We start from the raw sequence: 23,451 nt of genomic DNA, 5'->3' as shown, positions 1-23,451 counted from the left end.
ATGGCTGGTGTGACGGCGGGTGCATAAAAGGTCACACAAATGCCAGGTTACACAAGTATTTTATAATGGAATCTGGACATATACAGTAGATGCTGTTTCAGAGCAAGAAATTAATGGTAGAAGGAGAGCTGGTTACTTTTGATTCTGTCCTTTTTCACATTCATCCAGAGCTTCCTTTCAATTGAAAGAGACTCACTTCATGTGCATTTATGCCATGTAGGTATTTATACATCTCTCCCCTCTCCTGCCTTTCCTCCAAAATATACATATTGAAATCTTTAAATCTGTCCCCTTATGCTTTATAATGAAGCTTGCTGACCATTATAGAAGCCTTCCTCTTGGCTGACTCCATCCTGTTTATATCTTTTTGAAGGTGTGGTCTCCAGAATTATATACAATATTCTATATGAGGTTTCACAAGCAATTACTAATTAATTATTGGCATTAAAGGGCACTAATCTGGATTTATGCGCTTATCTGCCTACGTGCTATTCTATAACTCTGCACACCCGAAGTGTCTCAGTTGCAACCCAAAAAAGGAGAGGCTATGGGAAGGGCATGGGTGGATCAGGGGCATTCCAAAAATTTAGGTGTAGTGTTATAGAATACGGGGGTTGCACACCGGGATTTACACCAGGTTTAGCAGGTGTAAGTCCTTGTGCTCGAAGATGGGCATGGGAATCTGCACGAAGGACTAGTTTCTACAAGGGCAAATCAAAAATTAAAGACAATTGTTAAATTACGCAATAACCAGAACAGAGCTAGTGAAATGCAACATATGTACTCGTACATTGCCTGTTGGATAGTTTGTCTGTGTACAGTGCAGCAAACGGCCTTTAGTCATGTGGCAGTCACAAGGTCAGAAACATGGACGCTCCATTGCAAGATTGCACCATTGAAGAACAACATGCAGTAGTGCGCTTTCTTTGGGCAGAAGGAGTGAAACCTGTGGGAATTCACCATCAGATATCGACTCAGTATTGGACATAGCACCATGAATCAACAAAAGGTTTATTATTAGAACAGGTGTAACCGACGAAGGTCGCCCATCAACATCGCACACACAAGAGCACATTGACAGGGTGGATGCCTTGATTAGAGAAGACCAACGGAAAAAGGTATCTCAGTTGGCTGCAAATTTGTACATCAGCTATGGATCTGCATTTGCCATAATGCATGATGACTTGAAATACAGGAAAGTCTGTGCACGATGGGTTCCCAAACAGCTTACTGATCTGCACAAGCAACAGCGTGTGGAGGTTGCAACCCTGTTCCTGAGACCAGTGGCGTACCTAGGGTATGTGGCACCCGGGGCCCATCATTTTTTGACACCCCCCCATGTAAAAAAATATTTTTTTGTAATAACCATGAAACGGAATAAATGGTCAGAATAGAAACAGGCAGTGAAAATTTTCTTATATTCCAAACATAACATAACATAAATTATGTCTGAATTGTCATGACATCAGAAGTACATATGGAGTAGTTGCAGGTGATGCTTGGGACAGTTCTGATTGTGTTAGTTCGGTTTTATGTGTTTTTTGAATAGAAGGGTTTTTATTTCTTTTTGAAGGTTTTGCAGTCTGTGGTCGATGTCAATTGGTTGTAGAGTTGGGGGTCGAGTGTTGCAGCTCGAATGGCTAGGAGGTTGTCGAACAGTTTTTTTCTTTTGATGTTTTTGGTTGGAGGGTGTGTGAATGGCGCGTGAGTTCTCCTATGTCTGGTTGAGGAGGATTGAATTATTTAGCTGAAGAAATTAGTTACCCCCTCATCCCACACACATTAATTCTGTTCCATTTTTGTTCCCATTATAAAAAACACTGATAAGTTCCCAGAAAAAAAATACATTAAAATAAGAAGTGAAAACAAAGGCCCCTACAGATGAGAACATAACATAAGAATAGCCTAACTGGGTCAGACCAATGGTCCATCATGCCCAGTAGCCCATTCTCATGGTAGCCAATCCAGGACACTAATACCTGGTCAAAACCCAAAGAGTAACAACATTCCATGCTACCGATCCAGGGCAAGCAGACACTTCCCCCATGTCTTAATAACAGATTATGGACTTTTCCTCCAGGAATTTGTCCAAATCTTTCTTAAAACCAGCTACACTATCTGCTTTTACCATAACTTCTGGCCACTTCATTTTTAAGTTTAGATCTTTCCTTTCAAACAGAGACCTTGCTAGATGTCAAATACAGCACAAGGTAACTTCACATGGACTTAGCTGTGCAGGAAATGTGAATCTCCTCATACACCCACCATATAGTGCAAAAATGTGCAAAGGTCTGTTTTTTTCTTTCGATCACTACATAGCCTAATGCCACACAAGCAGCGCTGTTACAAACATATTCTGTAGGTCAATGCTAAGGATAACAAAGTTTCCTTCCTTGGACCAGAAGGAGATACTGATAAACCACTGGAAGAGATCCCAAAACAACACCCAAAGACCCACTCAGTGTGTGAACCAGTTGAGTGGAGTGGACTAACTGGGGGGTGGAAATGGGCCCAGAGTTTGCTCAGCAGAATTTCCCAGACCACCTCTTCCTCTCAACACATTGACACGCTGCCACCACCACCACTAGGAACACCTCACTGGGTAGGCCAGCTATGCTATAAACTTTATAAAACACATTATTATATTTTCTTATAAAGCACATATTTTATCTGAACTCTCTGACATCCTCAGCCTTTCCATTCACAAAAATAGAAGGAAGAAAAGTTCCCATTTCCTGCTGTCTCATGTCCCCGGCCTATACAATATTTTTTTTCTGCAGACCCTTCAAAAGTCTGACCAAATCCTCGTTTCACTTGCATTATAAAGTACTGAGGATGCCATCTCTCCCCAATCCCAGGTCCTAAACTCTAAGACAGTAGCGCAAACTAATGCTGCCAGATTCAGGAAAAAAAATTTTGATTCGATTCAGCCTATTGAATTGGTTTTTCAATTCGATTTTCCTGCCCAGTTGGGTGATTTTTTTCAAAACTCCTGGTGGGTTTTATAGCTTTTTCACCCCCTTTGGCTTCTCCTAATCACACTGGCGCTGTGGTGTAAATAAAATAAAGAAACAAAAAGGACTTTTCCTCTCTCTGTTAAATCCTAGCTCACGTTTGCAGTCCAACACCAGCTCTGGCAGGATACACATTTCAAATCTGACATATTATAATCACAAAACAGAAAATAAAATTAATTTTTCTACCTTTTGTTGTCTGGTTATATTTCAAATCTTGTTGGTCCAAGGCTCTGGTTTTCTTCTGATAACTTGGGGTCTCCTTCTTTCTTCTTTCTGCATGCTAACCATTCATCTGCCAACTCTGTCCTCCCTTTCCATTTCCCTTCCCTCCCCAGGAAGTCTAGTATCTTTCCTTTTTTTCATCTCCCTCCACAGATCCACCTTTTCTTAACTACCCTTTCATCCGGCATCTCTCCCTCCTTCCCCACCACCCGAGTCCACCATCTCTCCCTTTCTTTTCCCAATTACCCTCCTATCCAGTATCTCTATCCCTCCTCCACACCATCCCTTGTGTCCAATTTCTCTCCCTTTCTGTTCTTCCCTCCCTAAATCCCATGGTCCATCATCTCTCTCCCTCTCCTCTATTTTCAGACCCATTATTTCTTCCTCCCCCCCAAAGTTTGGCATATGCACGTCTCTTTGAACACCCCCTTCCCTCCGTGTACTTCTAAACCAAGGTCCCCCCCAAAGGCCTGTCCCCCCCTTAAAGGTCTGCCTGTCCCCCCTTGAAGGCCTGCACCCCCCTTGAAGGCCTGTCCCACCTCCTTGAATGCCTGTCCCCCTCCTTGTAGGCCTGTCCCCCCCTTGAAGGCCTGTCCCCCCCCTTGAAGGTCTGCACCCCCCCCGAAGGCATGCACCCCCCCGAAGGCCTGTCCTCCCCCCTTGTAGGCCTGTCCCCCCCTTGTAGGCCTGCCTTCCTGTCCCCCCCTTGAAGGCCTGTCCCCCCCCCTTGAAGGCCTGTCCCCCCCCTTGAAGGTCTGCACCCCCCCGAAGGCCTGCACCCCCCTGAAGGCCTGTCCCCCCCGAAGGCCTGAACCCCCCTTGAAGGCCTGTCCCACCCCCTTGTAGACCTGCACCCCCCCCGAAGGCCTGCACCCCCCCAAGGCCTGTTCCCCCCTTGAAGGCCTGTCCCACCCCCTTGTAGGCTTGTCCCACCCCCTTGTAGACCTGTCCCCCCCTTGAAGGCCTGCCTGCCCCCCCTTGAAGGCCTGTCCCTCCCCCTTGAAGGTCTGCACACCCCCCCAAAGGCCTGTCCCCCCCCCTTGAAGGCCTGCCTGTCCCCCCCCTTGAAGGCCTGTCCCCCCTTGAAGGCCTTCCTGCCTGTCTGTCACCCCCCTCCTCCTTGAAAGCCTGCCTGCCTGCCTGCCCGCCTGCCCCACCCCGAAGGACCGCTGGCCCCTGGCCTCCCCGCACCACTATGAAGCAGCACTACCTATGCTCCCGGCCTTGCCGTTCAGTCCCCCCCCACCACCACCCCCGAAGGACCGCTCGCCCCACTGACCTTCCTGCACCACCTATGAAGCAGCCGCAGCAGGATCCCGACGTCAGCGATCTCTGCGCTGCTTAGGCGCTGCTTCCTGCGCCGCGTTCCCGCCCCTCCTCCGACGTCAGAGGAGGGGCGGGACCGCGGCGCAGGAAGCAGCGCCCAAGCAGCTCAGGTATCGCTGAAGTCGCGATCCTGCTGCGGGCTGCTTCACAGGTGGTGCAGGAAGGTCAGTGGGGCGAGCGGTCCTTCGGGGGTGGTGGGGGGGGAATGAACGGCAAGGCCAGGAACACCCCCTCATGGCTGGCACCCGGGGCGGACCGCCCCTCCCGCCCCCCCCCCTTAGTACGCCACTGCCTGAGACGGTATGAAGAAAATCCGAGAGAATTGTCACCGGCAACGAGACATGGGTGCATCACTGCGACCCGGAGAGCAAAAGATAAAGCATGATGAAGTAAAGGAAGTGGTGCGCACCTGGCTTTGGGAGTAGCCAATAAACTTCTCTGCAGGAATGCAGATGCTAGTTGAACGATACAACAAATGCATCATCTTGCATGGGGACTATGTGGAAAGGTGATATGTTCAATTGCTCACAATCTACTTCTATTAAAGTCATTAAATATATTTTGCCATTACTTTTTGATATATCTCATATAAAGGACGCCTATATTAGGCACTGCTAGGTGCCTAGCAACACCTAAATCAATACTTGAAAGCTCTTTATTAGTATAATTCATATATAGGACTCAACACAAGCCGTGTTTCGGCTTTCATACCTTCATCAGGAGTCCATATCAGATAATTCCCCAAAATGGATTTATATGAGAATAAATAAAGAGCTCTTTCATTGGCAGTTGATTCCACAGCATTGGACCGTGGGCCACTTACTATGGTAGCTGAAAGTAAAGGGCGGGGGATTGAACAACTCCCCACAGGAGTGTGTGGCGCAGTGGTTGGATCTACAGCCTCAGCACCCTGGGGTTGGGGGTTCAAACCCCGCGCTGTTCCTTGTGACCCTGGGCAAGTCACTTAATCCTCCATAGCCCCAGGTACGTTAGATAGATTGTGAGCCCACCTGGACAGAGAGGGAAAATGCTTGAGTACCTGATTGTAAAAAACCGCTTAGATAACCTTGATAGGCGGTATATAAAATCCTAATAAACTTGAACTTGAACAAAGGTGCAACAGCTTCGCTCTCGTGGTCTGTAGCATCCATATGGGGTGGTGAGGGGTTGTTACAGTCATGCTTTGGTAGGACCCTACACTTTGAGGGCCTTCTTACCAAGTTTGGAGGTATTTTGAATTATCTTCAATGGGAATGTCTTATTTTGCCTAGACTGATACCTAATAACAACACAAGAGAGAACCCTCAAAGTGAAAAATAAATGCGTACAGCATTCACTTCTGAGTAAACAGATTTTTCCTTTATCGCAATTAGCCGCTGCTGTGTGGTGCTCTAATGTCTAGGCTTCAGCTTGTGAATAATTCATATCCTCATGAAAAGCAGCTCATAAAATATTAATACTACATTGGCATCTGACCTTGAAGGGTAATATAGAAGAGTTCCACTGATTTCCTACTCCCCATTTACCAGCCAAAACCTGCTACTGGTTTTTGTCAGGGAGAAGAAGGAAGGGTGAATGGTGTGGAGAGGGGGAATGAGGGGAAAAGTTGTTAAATAGTCGAAATCAGGAACCTTGGTGCAGACTTTATGGTACTTGCACCAATAATTAAAATACAATTACATCAGCAGCTTTGCTTTAACTTTTGTCCAAGGAAAATCTACACACAGGTTTGCCCATGATTTCTCTGCCTGGAATTTTTCAGCACATCATGTATAGTTTAATCCACCCTTAAATACGAGGTGGTGCTGAAAAGTTCTCAGCCCAACCAAGAAGAGAATGATGTGAATATGGTTCAATCAATGATCTGAAACAATGTCAAAACATAGAATTTTGTTTCTGCAGATTGGCACTTAACGTTAACACTCTTTTCAGCTACAGTGGCGAAATAATGCTCAGAATCTAGGAAGTTGGTTGGTTGGGTTGAGAACCTTTTAGCACCCCTTGTAATAGCATATGTGTAATTGAGAAAGGCATGTCCTTTGATCCACAGACAGGGTGAGCAAATGAGATTCTATTTCCAAAGTACCATTTTACTTGCTGAAATTTCTTTCATTATTGCCTTTGTAGGGGGGCAAGTTTTCAACAGCCAGATAGTTTGATTAGGTGGTTAAGGCAGAGTGAAACAGATTTAACTACTCCAGTTTGAATGGTAAATAATAACAAATAGAGAACAATAAGGTTGTGTGCACCTGCATTTAGAGTGACCCATCAAAAGCACGCCAGACATTGGCACGTAGACAATACCGCCCTGACATATGTGCGCAGGCCAAATGCACGCCACCGCTTCCGCCGGTTTGAGGCCTTTCTGTTTGCGTTCTGAGGGTGTGTGTGTGGGAACCGCGGGGGAACCCCCCCCACTACACTTACAACTCCCAAAGACTGAAAACGGGAAGGGAGAAAGGGAGTTTTCAGTATACTGGGGGGGAGTGTGAGGAGTTTTAAGTGTAGTGGGGGGGGGGGTTTCTTCTCCACACACACCCTCAGATCGCAAATGGAAAGGCCTCAAACCAGTGGAAGCGGCGGAGCACATTTGGCCTGCGCTCAAATGTCGGGGCGGGATTATCGGCGCGCCAATGTCCTGCACACTTTCAGCAGTGTACTGCATTTAGGGAATAGGGAATAGGGATAGGGATTGGGACTTGTATACTGCCTTTTTGTATTTTTACAAAGTGGTTTACATGCAGGTACTTCAAGCATTTTCGCTATCTGTCCCGGTGGGCTCACAATCTATCTCATGTACCTGGGGCAGTGGAAGATTAAGTGACTTGCCCAGGGTCACAAGGAGCAGTGCAGGGTTTGAACACACAAACACAGGGTGCTGAGGCTGTAGCTCTCTAACCACTAAGCCCTTCCCCCCACCCCATCCCTTTCAGTGTAATGCAAAAGGAAACCCAAATAGCCTTAAAGGCATCAATTTGTCAAAACGTATAATCCATCCCCCTTTCAAATTCCATTCTTTCACTCTTGGCCCAGCCTCTCTTTTTTTAGCTAGTGTAACTCCCATTCTAGCTTTGTCCCTTCCCGTCCTAACCCTATCTCATCTATACATCCCAGAAGACAAACCTGAAGCTGTCTGGGCAATCAAATCCAGCAACATCTCTTATTTGGGTCACCACTCCCCTTCAAGACTGCTGAATAACCCTACACTTCTACAACCTATGAAAGTAGGTAGCCACCTCCCCACATCCTTGGAAGGCAGCAGGACATGACGGTGCTTGAGCACAGCAAAGCCCTGTGTTTAAAAGCCTCATGCAATGCCAAAAACAGGAATAACAGGCTGCTCTCCTGCTGTGCATGCACTGTACCACCATCTCCTCCCCCTTCCAATTACAGTTTATTAAAACTTGCCGTGGCGCCTTATCTGATCAAGCAGGCCAAAGAGGCGTAGAGACTAAAATCAAGAAAGAAAACGCCATTAATTTGACAGCAAAGTTCAAACAGGCAAGAAACAATTAGCCAGATTGCCTCCACCCATCAGGGATGATGGGGACTGGAGTGAGTCCCACTCGCTCCTGCCCCATCGGCTGCCTTCATCAAAATGCTGCTGACCCCTAGTAATAGTCTTGCAGTACTACTAACAGGGGGTTCAAGCTGCAATATTACAGACAAATAAGCCCCTATGGCAACTTCAACTCTTAGTGGTAATACTGCAAGACCACTGCTAGGGGGTCAACAGTGCCATTTCAAAGAAGGCAGCCACCAGAGCAAGAAAGAGTTGGATTGCTTCTACGTCCATCACCCTCAGGACCTTTGGGGCGAGTCAGGGTACCAGAGATGACAGGGTGATATAGAGAGTGGGGAGGAGGAGAAGGGGCAGGTTTTGGAAAGGAGAAAAGTTTTGGGGGTTTATTGGACCACAAGGGATTTGAGGTCTCTCTGAGAAAGGGGATTTTGGAGGGACCTCAAATTCCCTGTGCTGCCACTGGCACCACTGCAGGTTTAAATGTGAGAAGAGGCAGAATCTGTTCTTGTGTTTAAACTTGTAACTGTGCTGGCAGCAGCACAGGGAGGAGAGTAGCACGATGTAGCCCAGAGATGTGCAACTTCAATTCTTGAGAGTTGCAATCCAGTCAGGTTTACAGGATTTTCCCAGTGAATATGCATGAGTTCTATTTGCATGCACTGCTTCCGTTGTATGTAAACAGATCTCCTGCATATTCATTTGGGAAATCCTGAAAACCCAACTGGGTAGTGCTCTTTGAGGATCAAGGTTGCCTATCTCTGATCTAGCCATTGTGAAGCTGAACCAGTGAGGAAGGCATTAGACACTCTTGAGCTCTGGCACCCTGAACCAGTTCGACCTTGCTGTTATGTATGTGATTTTGTTTCATTTCTAAGACCAAATAAAAGAAAACAAATGAAATTATATTCAGTTTGTTAAAAAAATAAAAATAAAATAAAGCAGTTATCAGCTGTGGCAAGGCCTATTCTCTCCCCCCTGCCCCCTCTCTCTCGCCTATTTAAAAAACAAACAAAAAAACCAAATCCCTACTATCAGCAAAATTTTAAATATGATGCTGCCCATAGAAATGTCTTAGTTTGTCTGTGAGTCTACAGAGCTCCAGACAGGAATGACCTCCATCTGCTCCTGCCCCATTGCTTCAATTTTTCAAAGGCCAGAGCAACTGGAGATTGTTCCTGTCTCATAGGGACTTCTGGAGATCCAGAGACTGGATAAGGCACATCTCAGGGGGAAGCTTTAGTTTTTAAAATGTGCCAGTGCTGAGGATCTTTTGGCATCAACTTTTGTTTCATTGTTTTGAAGTTACTTTTGCCATTTTCTTGCAGTTTATTTCATTTAAAACAAATGAAACACAACTACCCCCCTATAAAAAAAAGAAGCATATGGCTGTAATATGTATTCAGAATAATAATTAAAAAAAAAAAAAAGATTTGAAAACTGAACTGCCTTACTGTGTTACTGAAGTGGGTTTTGGTTATGACCTCATTTTTAAGTTGACTGGTTGTTTTCAATCAATCTAGTCAAAATAGTCTCAATTAGTTTATAAATATATATATTTTTAAATTTGTTAGACAGTCTGCCAAGCTTCAGAAACATATTTGTACTCTCTTGAGTTGAGATCAGGAAACCAAGAACTTTTATCTTCAAAAATGTGATTTTTTTTTTTTTTCTTGTTTGCTTGTTTATTTTTACTCTAGTTTTGGCTTTTTATCAGCTGAGAGTTAGCTATAAAACTTTCCCATGTCTTAAAGTGTAACACAAACCAGTGCTTTTTTGTATGTTTGACATGAGAACCTACTTTCAATTTTGACAAATATGTTTTGATAAAATCTAAAACTGGTCTTTAAAAAAGCAAAGAGAACAATTTTATATGAGATGTGCCTGCATTTAGAGGCCTCTGATCTTATCTCTCCCTATACTCCTTCCTGGGAACTCCATTCATCGGGCAAGTCTCTCTTATCTGTACCCTTCTCCTTTACTGCCAACTCCAGACAACGTTCCTTCTCTCTTGCTGCACCATATGCCTGGAACAGACTATCTGAGTCAATACATCAAGCACTGTCCCTGGCAGTATTCAAATCCAGGCTATAAACCCACTTTTTCAAGGTTGCTTTTAACTTCTAACTCTGACTCACATGTAAAGCAACTATGCCTGAGAAACTCGCTGATCCCCTAATTGTCTTGTCTATATGATTAGATTGTAAGCTCTACTGAATAGGGACTGCCTCTTGAATGTTGTAATGTACAGCACTGTGTACGTCTATAGAAATGATAAGCAGTAGTAGTAGAATAAGCCCACTTACACAAGCGCAAAGCGCTATTCTGTAAGTTCATGCGTAAGTGACATAGCACACAATCAAAAAGGGGCATACATGTTGGAGGAACATGGGCAGGACATGGGGAGTGTCACTCATCAACACACGCATCTTGTGTGCATCTTGTTTTCTTGGATGTACATTTGTATCTTTGTAGCTATGGTATATTTTGTAATTGTTATGAATGTTATATTTATGTCAATAGCGGTATATCAAAATGAATAAATCCAATCCAATCTTATATCTATCAGATATTCACATTGATTGATAAATCTAGGTATGCCTTCCTAAGCCTGTATAGTAACATAGTAGATGACGGCAGATAAAGACCCGAATGGCCCATCCAGTCTACCTAACTTGATTCAATTTAAATTTTTAAATTTTTTCTTCTTAGCTATTTCTGGGCAAGAATCCAAAGCTTTACCCGGTACTGTGCTTGGGTTCCAACTGCTGAAATCTCCGTTAAAACTTACTCCAGCCCATCTACACCCTCCCAGCCATTGAAGCCCTCCCCAGCCCATCCTCCACCAAACGGCCATATACAGACACAGACCGTGCAAGTCTGCCCAGTACGGGCCTTAGATCAATTTTTAATATTATTTTCTGATTCTAGATCCTCTGTGTTCATCCCAGGCTTCTTTGAACTCAGTCACAGTTTTACTCTCCACCACCTCTCTCTGGAGCGCATTCCAGGCATCTACCACCCTCTCTGTAAATTAGAATTTCCTAACATTGCCTTTGAATCTACCACCCTTCAACCTCAAATTATGTCCTCTAGTTTTACCATTTTCTTTTCTTTGGAAAATATTTTGTTCTACGTTAATACCCTTCAAGTATTTGAATGTCTGAATCATATCTCTCCTGTCTCTCCTTTCCACTAGGGTATACATATTCAGGGCATCTAGTCTCTCCTCATATGTCTTCTGGTGCAAGCCTCCTATCATTTTCGTCGCCCTCCTCTGGACCACCTCAAATCTTCTTACGTCCTTCGCCAGATACGGTCTCCAAAACTGAACACAATACTCCAAGTGGGGCTTTACCAATGACCTGTACAGGGGCATCAACACCTTCTTCCTTCTACTGGCTACGCACATAAGCAATGCCTCCACTGGGTCATACCCGATGTCCATCGTGCCCAGCAGTCCGCTCACGTGGCGGCCCAACAGGTCCAGGACCTGTGCAGTAATCCTCTATCTATACCCCTCTATCCCTTTTTCCATCAGGAAATTGTCCAGTCCTTTCTTGAACCCCTGTACCGTACTCTGCCCTATTACGCCCTCTGGAAGCGCATTCCAGGTGTCCACCACACGTTGGGTAAAGAAAAACTTCCTAGCATTCGTTTTGAATCTGTCCCCTTTCAACTTTTCCGAATGCCCTCTTGTTCTTTTATGTTTTGAAATTTTGAAGAATCTGTCCCTCTCTACTCTCTCTATGCCCTTCATGATCTTGTAAGTCTATATCATGTCTCCTCTGAGTCTCCACTTTTCCAGGGAGAAGAGCCCCAGTTTCTCCAACCTTTCAGTGTATGAAAGGTTTTCCATGCCTTTAATCATTCGTGTCGCTCTCCTCTGGACCCTCTCAAGTATTGCCATATCCTTCTTAAGGTACGGTGACCAATACTGGACACAGTACTCCAGGTGCGGGCGAACCATTGCCCGATACAATGGCAGAATGACTTCCTTCGTTCTCTTTATACAGCCCAGCATCCTTCTGGTAGCAGCCACTGCCTTGTCACACTGTTTTTTCGCCTTTAGATCTTCGGACACTATCACCCCTAGGTCCCTCTCCCCGTCCATGCATATCAGCTTCTCTCCTCTGTCCGATTATTAATCCCCAAATGCATTACTCTGCATTTCTTTGCATTGAATTTTAGTTGCTAGGCATTAGACCATTCCTCTAACTTTTGCAGATCCTTTTTCATATTTTCCACTTCCTCTTCGGTGTCTACTCTGTTACAAATCTTGGTATCGTCTTCAAAAAGGCACACTTTTCCTTCTAACCCTTCAGCAATGTCACTCACAAACATATTGAACAGGATTGGCCCCAGCACCGAACCCTGAGGGACTCCACTACTCACCTTTCCTTCCTCCGAGCGACTTCCATTAACCACCACCCTCTGGCGTCTGTCCCACAGCCAGTTTCTAACCCAGTTCACATCTTTGGGTCCTAACTTCAGCCTTTCAAGTTTGTTCAACAGCCTCCTATGAGGAACTGTATCAAAGGCTTTGCTGAAATCTAAGTAAATTACATCTAGCATATGTCCTCGATCCAGCTCTCTGGTCACCCAATCAAAAAATTTGTTTGGCACGATTTACCTTTTGTAAAGCCATGTTGCCTCGGATCCTGTAACCCATTAGATTCAAGGAAGTACACTATCCTTTCTTTCAGCAACATTTCCATTATTTTTCCAACAACTGAAGTGAGGCTCACCGGCCTGTAGTTTCCTGCTTCATCCCTGTGACCACTTTTATGAATAGGGACCACATCCGCTCTCCTCCAATCCCCAGTAATCACTCCCATCTCCAGAGATTTGTTGAACAAGTCTTTAATAGGACTCGCCAGAACCTCTCTGAGCTCCCTTAGTATCCTGGGATGGATCCCGTCTGGTCCCATCTTTTTGTCCACCTTCAGTTTTTCAAGTTGCTCATAAACCTCTCCTCCATGAACGGCGCTGAACCTACTCCATTTTCTTGTGTTACTTTGCCAGACAATCTCGGTCCTTCTCCAGGATTTTCTTCTGTGAACACAGAATAGAAGTATTTGTTTAGCACATTTGCTTTTTCCTCATCACTCTCCACATATTGGTTCCCAGCATCTTTTAGTTTAGCAATTCTATTTTTCATCTTCCTCCTTTCACTAATATATCTGAAAAAATTTTTGTCTCCCTTTTTTACATTTTTAGCCATTTGTTCTTCCGCCTGTGCTTTCACCAGACGTATCTCTCTCTTGGCTTCTTTCAGTTTCACCCTGTAGTCCTTTCTGCTCTCCTCTTCTTGGGTTTTTTTTTATATTTCACGAACGCCAACTCTTTCGCCTTTATTTTCTCCGCCACTAGTTTGGAGAACCATATCGGCTTCCTTTTTCTCTTGTTTTTATTGATTTTCTTCACATAAAGGTCCGTAGCCATTTTTATCGCTCCTTTCAGCTTTGACCATTGTCTTTCCACTTCTCTTATGTCCTCCCATCCTAACAGCTCTTTCTTCAAGTACTCTCCCATTGCATTAAAGTCCGTACGTTTGAAATCTAGGACTTTAAGTATCGTGCAGCCGCTCTCCACTTTAGCCGTTATATCAAACCAAACCGTTTGATGATCGCTACTTCCCAGGTGAGCACCCACTCGAACATTAGAGATACTCTCTCCATTTGTGAGGACCAGATCCAATATTGCTTTTTCCCTTGTGGGTTCCGTCACCATTTGTCTGAGCAGAGCCTCTTGAAAGGCATCCACAGTCTCCCTACTTCTTTCCGATTCCGCAGACGGAACATTCCAGTCCACATCCGGCAGGTTGAAATCTCCCAACAGCAGAACCTCCTCTTTCCTTCCAAACTTTTGGATATCCATAATCAGGTTCTTATCAATTTGCGGTGATTGAGTCGGAGGTCTGTAGACTACACCCATGTAGATAGAAGTTCCATCTTCTCTTTTCAGAGCGATCCATATCGCTTCTTCCTCTCCCCAGGTCCTTTGCATTTCTGTCACTTGGATATTGATCTTTACATAGAGAGTTACTCCACCTTTTTGACCATCTCTGTCCTTCCTAAAAAGATTATATTCCGGTATGTTTTCATCCCATCCATGTGATTCACTGAACCATGTCTCTGTGATAGTGACAATATCTAGATCTGCCTCTAACATCAGGGCTTGCAGATCATGAACTTTGTTGCTTAGACTGCGAGCATTTGTGGTCATCGCTTTCCAGCTATTTTTCAGCGATAATCTCCTTTTTCGTATGGATTTTTGTTTTGTTTCACTGTCCGTTGCAATACTAAGAAATGAGTTGCTGATATTGTTTATGTTGCAATATTTACTACTATCACATCTTTTCTTTTGCCAGGGGTGGTCTCTATAATTATCCTTCATAAATACACCACCCCCACCTTCTAGTTTAAATGCCTAGAAACGTGGAAGTTTCAGTCAAATATGAAGGACGGGACGAATTTGGAACAATTCAGTAGGAAGAGTAATAACGGTAAATGTTGCAACAAAAAAAACACTCTTACATCCCCTCTCCGAAACTCGAGCTCCCTCCAACTCTTCCGAAAACATATGAAAACTTGGCTTTTCTCAAAAATGTAACATCCCCGCCCCCTCTCTGGTACCCTAATACCCCCTTTATCTTCCTTACACTTAATCCTATAACCCTCCTTTGGAGTTCCTTTCTATCTTAACCCTGTAAACCGTGCCGAGCTCTACGATTGTGGAGAAGATGCGGTATACAAACCTAAGGTTTAGTTTAGTTTAGATAATACTTGTAAATGGTGCAATGAAAATAATAAAATTAGATTTACAAAAAATTTTTATGCTCAGAATCATGGAGGGGTGACTGAGGAGAACCCTAGAAAAAAACCACCTCACCGCCCAATCATCGCATGTACAAAGGTAGACAGCAGGTTATATAAAGTCTTTTAAAGGTGTAAATCATAAGGAACCCAAAGAGGGCTAAAAAATTCTCTTAAACAACATGCATAGAATGATTTGAAAGAACTCAGCAAACTTATCTTTTAGCTTGCAGGTTCCGACGTGCACGGCCGTGTGAAATGTTTTCCGTTTTTCAATTGAGACAGATGCTATTTTTGAATTTCTAATGCCCATCGCATGAGCGTTTTTTCTATATACTATCGTTGGTTCTCTGAGGCAGGAGCGAAACGTGCACATCGGAACATGCAAGCTAAAAGATAAGTCCCACTTTATTGTGGTTACAAATCCTGAACAGGGTTCAGTCCATTCTTTCCATGAACACCGGAAAACAAAGAGAATTTTTAGCCCTCTTTGGGCTCCTTAAGATTTACACCTTTAAAAGACTTGATATAACCTGCTGTCTACCTTTGTACATGCGATGATTGGGCGGTTTTCCCCAGTCACCTCTCCATGATTCTGAGCATAAAAATTTTTTGTAAACCTAATTTTATTATTTTCATTGCACCATTTACAAGTTTTTTGTAGAAACGTGGAGGGGCATAATAAAAAAAAAAAACGTCTAAGTCCTCTTTTGGCCTAAGGCCTTAAACATTGAAAGTAGAAGCAGGGAAAATGTCCATTATCAAAAAAACGTCCAAAATGAGGCAAATGGCCTGCCTCTACGTTCAGATGTTTAAACTCCCAGACCACCACTACTTTTAAACTTACACAATATAATCAACCTAAAAAAAGCCTAAGCCCCAAATGTCCAAAACAAGGGCTTTTAGGCGAAGGAAGAGCCAGTTACACCAGTTACTGAATCCACCCCCCCCCCCATCCACGACATCGGGGCAAGAGGGAGCCCAAGCCCTCTTGCCCCGCGATCCCCAACCTCCACCGACGACATCGGGGCAAGAGGGAGCCCAAGCCCTCTTGCCCCAGCGGCACCCCGACTACATTCGGGGCAAGAGGGAGCCCAAGCCCTCCTGCCCGCAATCCCCAAACCCCCCAATGACATCGGGGCAAGAGAGAGCCCAAGCCCTCTTGCCCTGTGGCACCCCTGACCTCCCCGACACTATCGGGGCAGGAGGGAGCCCAAGCCCTCCTGCCCCATGATCCCCAACCCCCCCAGGCCGAATCCGTTGGGGCTAGTAGGGAAGCCAAGCCCTCCTGGCCCGGCGATCTTCCCCCCCCACCACACGATCTGGCCAGGAGGGAGCCCAAGCCCTCCTGGCCCGCAACCCCCTCTAACCTCCATCCCCCACTAAAATACGGGCAGGAGGGATCCCAGGCCCTCCTGCCCTCAACCCACGCCCCCGAACCCCCGATCGGCCCCCCCCCACCGACTCCACGACCCCCTCACCTCCACCCCCTTCCCCGTACCTCAAAAAATGTTGGCCGGACGAACGGGTGCCAAGCCCGCCCGTCCGGCAGGCCAGCCAGCGCAGGAATGGGGCTGGATTGGTCCAGGTGGTTCAAACCCTGCCCACAGGTGGGGCCTGAGGCACCTGGGCTACCAGAATAGGCCCGGGAGCCTTAGGCCCCTCCTGTGGGCAGGGCCTTAGGCACATGGACCTAAGCCGATTCATGTGCTTAAGGCCCTGGCATACTTGCTCCGGAAGGCTTTAAACTAGGTAAGCTGGGTGAGGGGACCCACTCTCACACTAGTAGGGTAATAATTCCATCTTGAAACAAAAGGTAAGTAGGGTAAGTAAATCCATCTTGGAACCAGAGGTAAGTAAACGCGCGTATACCAAAGGAGAAAGAAACAATACCGGAGGGGACAAAGGCACCACCGAGGAAAGCAAATTACCTCACGTCAATACAAAGGGAGAAAAAGCAAGAGACAGAGACTTCACCTCGGGATCGGATGTAGCAAATCGCGTAAATACTATAGGGGACATAAAATATCATGAGGGCAACAAGGACAAGATTAATGAGGACAAATTGTCTCGGTCAGAAAACAGTGAACTTTTTTGGGTTTGTTTATTGGAACCTGTTTTCACCTGTGTGGAGCCGTGAGCAGTGCTGGGTGCCTGAAGCTGGAAACCTTTTTCCAGGTTTATTTTTGCTGGACTGTTTGGTTTGTGTTTGCCTTTTGAAAGTCAAGAGACACTACAATTTGGACTGTGTGTAGAGGTGTTAGAGAGGGGAGAGTCCACATAAGATCCTTGGTTGGGATTGTGGGGCCATTTGTGGCATTCTGTTTAAAACAGAGTTAAATTAGTGGATTCATCTACTCCCCTCCCCCACCAACTACTGCTGAGTTGGTTGGGGCCAGGCCTGCTTCAATCTAGGCCTGGATACAGCTCTTTCTTTCTTCGAAGGAAGTGTTATAGTTTATTTCTGCCTTTTTGCTAAAGACAGAACTATTAAGGCTGAACGCTTACAATTTAAGGAGATACTTACCTGTGATACCTGCAAGGAAGGTGTGGGTTGTTTGTTTTTGCAACTCAGTTTTATTTTTTCATGTTTTCCGGTGTTCATGGAAAGAATGGACTGAACCCTGTTCAGGATTTGTAACCACAATAAAGTGGGACTTTGTTTTTACTTTGAACTTATTGTTTTGACCTATTTCTGCTTCTTTATTGACTGAGAAACCAGCAGGACTTCCAGCCTCTTCTGGAAGCACGTAAGACTCAGGCTATTCTGGGCGCTGACCGGAGCCAAGCATATAGGCAGGCACCGGCAACGCCACAATATATAAAAACCGTGAGCAAGCAACGCAGAAAAATTAAACCACAGTGGTTCTCCGAGGAGATTTCAGAACTAGTAAAACAAAAGAAAAAAGCTTTTGTGACCTACAAACAGTCACAACTACCGGAAGCAAAAGAAACCTATTTGATGAAATCTAGGAAAGTTAAAACGTCAGTCAGAGAGGCCAAACTCTGGAAGGAAGAAAATATAGCTAGGCAGGTTAAAAAGGGGGATAAATCCTTTTTCAAGTACGTCAGCGACCGGAAGAAGAACACAAGTGGCATCGGGCGCATAAAAAAACCTGACGGTAACTTCGCAGACTCAGATGCAGACAAAGCAGAACTGCTAAATAACTACTTCTGCTCAGTATTCACTTGTGAAGCACCAGGATCTGGACCTCAGCTACAGACAAAGGGGAGCTTGGAGGATCCATTCCGGGACTTTGAATTTACCTCGAGTAGTGTCTACCAAGAACTGACAAAATTAAAGATCAATAAAGCTTTGGGTCCGGATAATTTACACCCCAGAGTGCTTAGAGAATTGAGAGATGTCCTGGCAGAGCCGTTAGCGGAGATTTTCAATTTATCCCTTAGCAAGGGAAGAGTTCCCTTGGACTGGAAAATCGCCAACGTTATTCTTCTTCACAAAAAGGGATGCAGGTCAGAGGCTGAGAATTACAGATCAGTAAGTCTCACTTCAATAGTGTGTAAACTAATGGAGACAATGATCAAAAACAGATTAGACACGTTTCTGGACGAGGAAAAATTAAGGGACTCCCACCAACATGGTTTCATGAAGGGAAGGTCTTGTCAATCCAACCTGATAAGCTTCACTGACTGGGTAACAAAAAAACTAGACAGGGGGAGGGGGGGGTCCCTTGACATCGTGTACTTGGACTTTAGTAAAGCTTTTAATAGTGTTCCATACCGCAGGTTATTGAACAAGATGAGCGCGATGGGACTAGGAGGAACGCTGACTGCATAGGTAGAAGACTGGCTTAGCGGCAGACTTCAAAGGGTGATGGTAAACGGTACTCTCTCAAAAACGTCAAAAGTGACCAGTGGAGTGCCGCAGGGCTCGGTCTTGGACCCAATGCTATTTAATATCTTTGTAAGAGATCTGACTCAAGGACTTCGAGGCAAAATTGCGTTATTTGCTGACGATGCTAAACTGTGCAACATTGTGGGCAGGGTAACAAAACCACGCAAAACACTATGGAACAAGACCTACTTTTGTTAGAACAATGGTCCAGTACTTGGCAACTAAACTTTAATGCCAAAAAATGTAAGGTGATGCATCTTGGCAGCGGAAATCCTTGCACTACATACACCCTAAATGGAGAAAACTTAACAAAAACTGAAGTAGAAAGGGACTTGGGAGTAATCATCCATGAAGACATGAAGGCTGCAAATCAGGTGGAGAAAGCCTCATCAAAGGCTAGACAAATGCTTGGCTGCATCAGAAGAAGCTTTATCAGCCGACAGCCCGAAGTTATAATGCCATTATACAGATCCATGGTGAGACCGCACCTGGAGTACTGCGTCCAGTTTTGGAGGTCACATTACCAAAAGGATTTGAAGAGAATTGAGTCAGTTCAGAGAATGGCCACAAGGATGGTCTCAGGATTTAAAGATCTTTCATATGAAGATCGTCTGAGCAGTCTGCGTTTATACTCGCTCGAGGAACGCAGAGAAAGGGGGGACATGATAGAAACTTTCAAGTACATAATGGGCTGCATCGAGGAAGAGGAGGAAATATTCACTCTTACAGGTCCCACGGTGACAAGAGGACATCCGCTAAAACTTAGGGGAGGAAGATTTCATGGGGACACCAGGAAATACTTCTTTACCGAGAGTGTGATTGATAGATGGAATGGTCTTCCACGTCAGGTAGTCAGGCTACTAGCACGCTCGACTTCAAGAGACGATGGAACAAACGTGGGGTCGCTACAGAGATATGATAGAGGATAGTTTCTCGAGGGTGGAAGGGATCATGATTGGGCAGACTTGTTGGCCGTCGGCCCTTTTCTGCCGTCATATTCTATGTTTATATGTTTCTATATTATAATACCACCTATATTATAATACCACCTATATTATAGGGTGGTATAATACCACCTATTAAAGGTTGGTATAATATCACCTATTATAGGGTGGTGCTATCAGAGCAGAGTATTATTCCTCTGCTCTGATAGCCCTATTATACCACCCTAAGGACCACACATTATCCTACTGGTCTGATAGCCTTATTTTACCACCCTTAGAATCATGCATATCACTAGTCCGGGAGCCCTATGTTACCACCCTTAGAACCACACATAATCCCGATATTCTTTTGCTGCTTTTATACCACTTGAAGAGCCATGCTTTAGCCCTCTGTCTCATGTACCACAAGTTACCCCACTGGCCTGATGCCCTTCGTACACCAAGCACAGAGCCACATGTTAACCCATTAGCCTTATATCCTTCTTACACCATGCTCAGATCCGCTCCATTGGTCTGATACCCCTCTTAAACCACACTCAGAGAACAGTTCATTCTCAATAGACACATGTTACTCTGTTGGCCTGATGTCCCTTTTACACCATGCTCAGAGCCATGCATTACCTCATGTCCTGCTCTCCCTTTCTTTCTGGTGCACTCAAAGGTTTTCTTATAAATATTTGTGGTCATTGCACTATCCTCAACCTTCTTGCCAGGAACTCATAAAAATATAACAGTAGCCTTACTGGTTCATCATGACCAGTAGCCTGTTCTCACAGTGGCCAATCCAGGCCACTAGTACCTGGCCAAAACCCAATGAGTAGCAACATTCCATGCTACCGCTCCGGGACAAGCAATGGCTTCCCCCATGTCTTTCTCAATAGTAGATTATGGACCTTTCCTCCAGGAAATTGTTCAACCCTTCTTAAAACCAGCTATGCTATGCTCTCCTAACACAACCTCTGACAATGCATTCGAGAGCTTAACTAATCTCTGAGTGAAAAAATATTGCCTTCTATTGGTTTTAAAAGTATTTCCCTGTAACTTCATTGAGTGTCCCCTAGTCTTTGTAATTTTTGACAGAGTGAAAAATCAATCCACTTGTACCCATTCTACTCCACTCAGGATTTTATAGACTACAATCATATGTCCCCTCAGCCGTCTTTTTTCCAAGCTGAAGAGCCCTAACCTTTTTGGTCTTTCCTCATATGAGAGGAGTTCCATCCCCTTTATCATCTTGGTTGCTTTTCTTGGAACCTTTTCTAGTGCCGCTATATCTTTCTTGAGATATGAAGACCAGAAATGAACGCAATACTCCAGCTGAGGTTGCACCATGGAGTGATTCAGATGTATTATAACATTCTTAGTCTTGTTAACCATCCCTTTATTAATCATTCCTTGCATCTTGTTTGCTTTTTTGAGCACCGCCACACATTGGGCAGATCCTTTTCTTCGGAGCTAGCTCCTATGGTGGGCCCTAGACCTCAGAAACTGTATGCAGATACTTAATGAAGAGAATCTCTGTATTTAGAATTTCACCTTCCTTTTCTATTAACAGGGCAGCTAAGCAGCGTCGGAAGGGGGATCGTATTGTGATCGAGTGGCAGGAACAAGCCTACTGGCTGGTGAACAGACCACCGGTAAGTGCTATTAATCTTAGAGCTGGGAAAATTGTTTTCTTCTATCCAGTGGCATACCAAGGGGGGTGGGGGGAGAGGTCTGCCCCGGGTGCATGCTCCAAGGGTGTGCACAGCGGGCCGGGTCCGGAAGCTCACTGCTGAAAACGGCACTTCAGCGTGGCTGCCATATTTATTTCAGAGCATAAATACGGCAGCCGCGCTGAAGTGCACGAAGGTCCCGCGATGATGACTACTGCTGCTGCTGCTTCAGAAGAGATAAGTGACATCGGGACCTTGCCGCAACTCTCTGCGTCTGCCGGTCCAGCCCCCCTCCGACATCACTTATCTCTTCTGGAACAGAGGCAGCAATATTCGTCATCGCAGGACCTTGCTGATTTCGATGGCGAGCGAAAGAAGCATAGTAGGGTGGTGGAAGGAGATAAAGGGGGTTAGGGTGGTATGGAAGCGTGGTTAAGGGTGAGAAAGGGGGTCAGGGTGATATGGAAGCATGGTAAAGGGTGAGAAAGGAGGTCAGGATGGTATGGAAGGGTGTGGAGGGTGAGAAAGGGGGTCAGGGTGGTATGGAAGTGTGGTGAAGGGTGAGAAAGGGGGCAGATGCTGATGGAAGTGGGGGGAAGGGAGAGGAGAAAGTGAAATGCCAAACCATGGGCTTGTGGGAGAGATGAAAGGGGGGAGGCATAAAGTTTCTGGAAGGTGAATAGAAGGAGAGAAGATGCCATATAGAAGTGGCAGAGAGAGGGTAGACAGTGGATGAAAGGAAGAGAGTGACAAGAAGATGAGGAAAGCAGAAACCAGAGAAGACAAGGTAGAAAAAAAAATTCTATTTTTTTTTTTTTTTTGCTTTAGGGGAGATGCATTGCTGTTTCTGTAGTGTTGCATTGTATGCGGAGTCCAGCTTCTTGGTGCTTCAATTTAATCTTTGCCTACGTGTTTTTATTCTATCTCCCCATTTACAAAACTGTAGAGCGTTTTTTAGCGTTGGCATCTGAGCTGTTACCACCATGGCTAAAAACCACACTACAGTTTTGTAAAAGGGGGAGGGGATAGTTTGTGATTACATACTAGGCGAAGGTGTTTTCTGTGTTCTGTGTTCGAGAAGACATGGTTTTCTGTTAGGGTTGACTATGTAGGATTGATCTGTACTAGTCTGGCTTGTTTAGTTTTACAATGGGTTTATTGACGTACTGCTCACTGCAGTATGTAAGATGCTGCCTTTTCCTAGGTACACTCTTGTGTGACGTGTGGATTGTTACTAAAAATCATGTTTTTTATACAGATGGGGGGTGTCAAAAAATGATGGGCCCCGGGTGCCACATATGCTAGATAAGCCACTTTTTCTTTCCCCTCTTACATTTCATGGTAGCTCTGAGAAATTAAAATACCGTATTTGCCGGCGTATAAGACGACTTTTTAGTACCTTAAAATCCTCCCCAAAGTCGGGGGTCGTCTTATACGCCGGGTACAGTTTACATGCCCTTACTTGCAGGGCTGGATGTACTCAGTCGCGCGGCTCTTCTTCTCCCTACCTTCTCTGCTTGCAGCACAGAGCCGAACGGAAGTCTTCCCGACGTCAGCGCTGACGTTGGAGGGGAGGGAGGGCTTAAACAAAGCTTAAACAAAGCCCTCCCTCCCTCCGACGTCAGCGCTGACATCGGGAAGACTTCCGTTCGGCTCTGTGCTGCAGGCATGGCAGGTAAGGAGAAGGAGAGTAGCCTCGCGGTACCAAGAGAGAGGGGCGGCCGCCCCGCCCCGGTTACAGCACAGCCGGCCAGGTTCCCTTACTTTTGTGGCACTTCCCCGACCGACCGATAACAGCCCGGGTCCGACAATCCTCCCTGCCCTGTAGCCGCGAATCTAAATACCTTCTTACAGCAGCTGTAAGAAGGTAATTTAGATTCGCGGTTAAGGGCAGGGAAGTTTGTCGGACCCGGGCTGTTGTCGGTCGGTCGGGGAAGTGCCACAAAAGTAAGGGGACCTGGCTGGCTGTGCTGCACCCGGGGCGGTAGAGAAGGAGGGGGGGAGAAGGACGCTGAAATACCATGGTGAAGACAGGAGGGGGGGGGAAGGACTCTGAAAGCACTTGAAGACAGAGGAGGGAGAAGAACGCTGAA

The 23,451-nt window shown here is 45.4% G+C and overlaps 1 protein-coding gene across 2 annotated transcripts in view; it reads left to right on the top strand.

The window, feature by feature from the left end:
- RGS11 (regulator of G protein signaling 11) overlaps nt 1-23,451 on the top strand; it is a 172,294-nt gene that overhangs the window by 48,341 nt on the left and 100,502 nt on the right. For both annotated transcript variants that reach the window (XM_033962575.1, XM_033962574.1), the window contains exon 8: nt 21,259-21,340. In XM_033962575.1, coding sequence (XP_033818466.1) covers nt 21,259-21,340 — 82 coding nt within the window. The remainder of the gene's footprint in view (nt 1-21,258; nt 21,341-23,451) is intronic.

The sequence above is a fragment of the Geotrypetes seraphini genome, chromosome 11, assembly GCF_902459505.1.
Source record: "Geotrypetes seraphini chromosome 11, aGeoSer1.1, whole genome shotgun sequence".
NCBI lineage: Eukaryota > Metazoa > Chordata > Amphibia > Gymnophiona > Dermophiidae > Geotrypetes > Geotrypetes seraphini.
The sequence above is the reverse complement of the archived record's forward strand: the minus strand, read 5'-3'. Positions and strand labels throughout refer to the sequence as shown.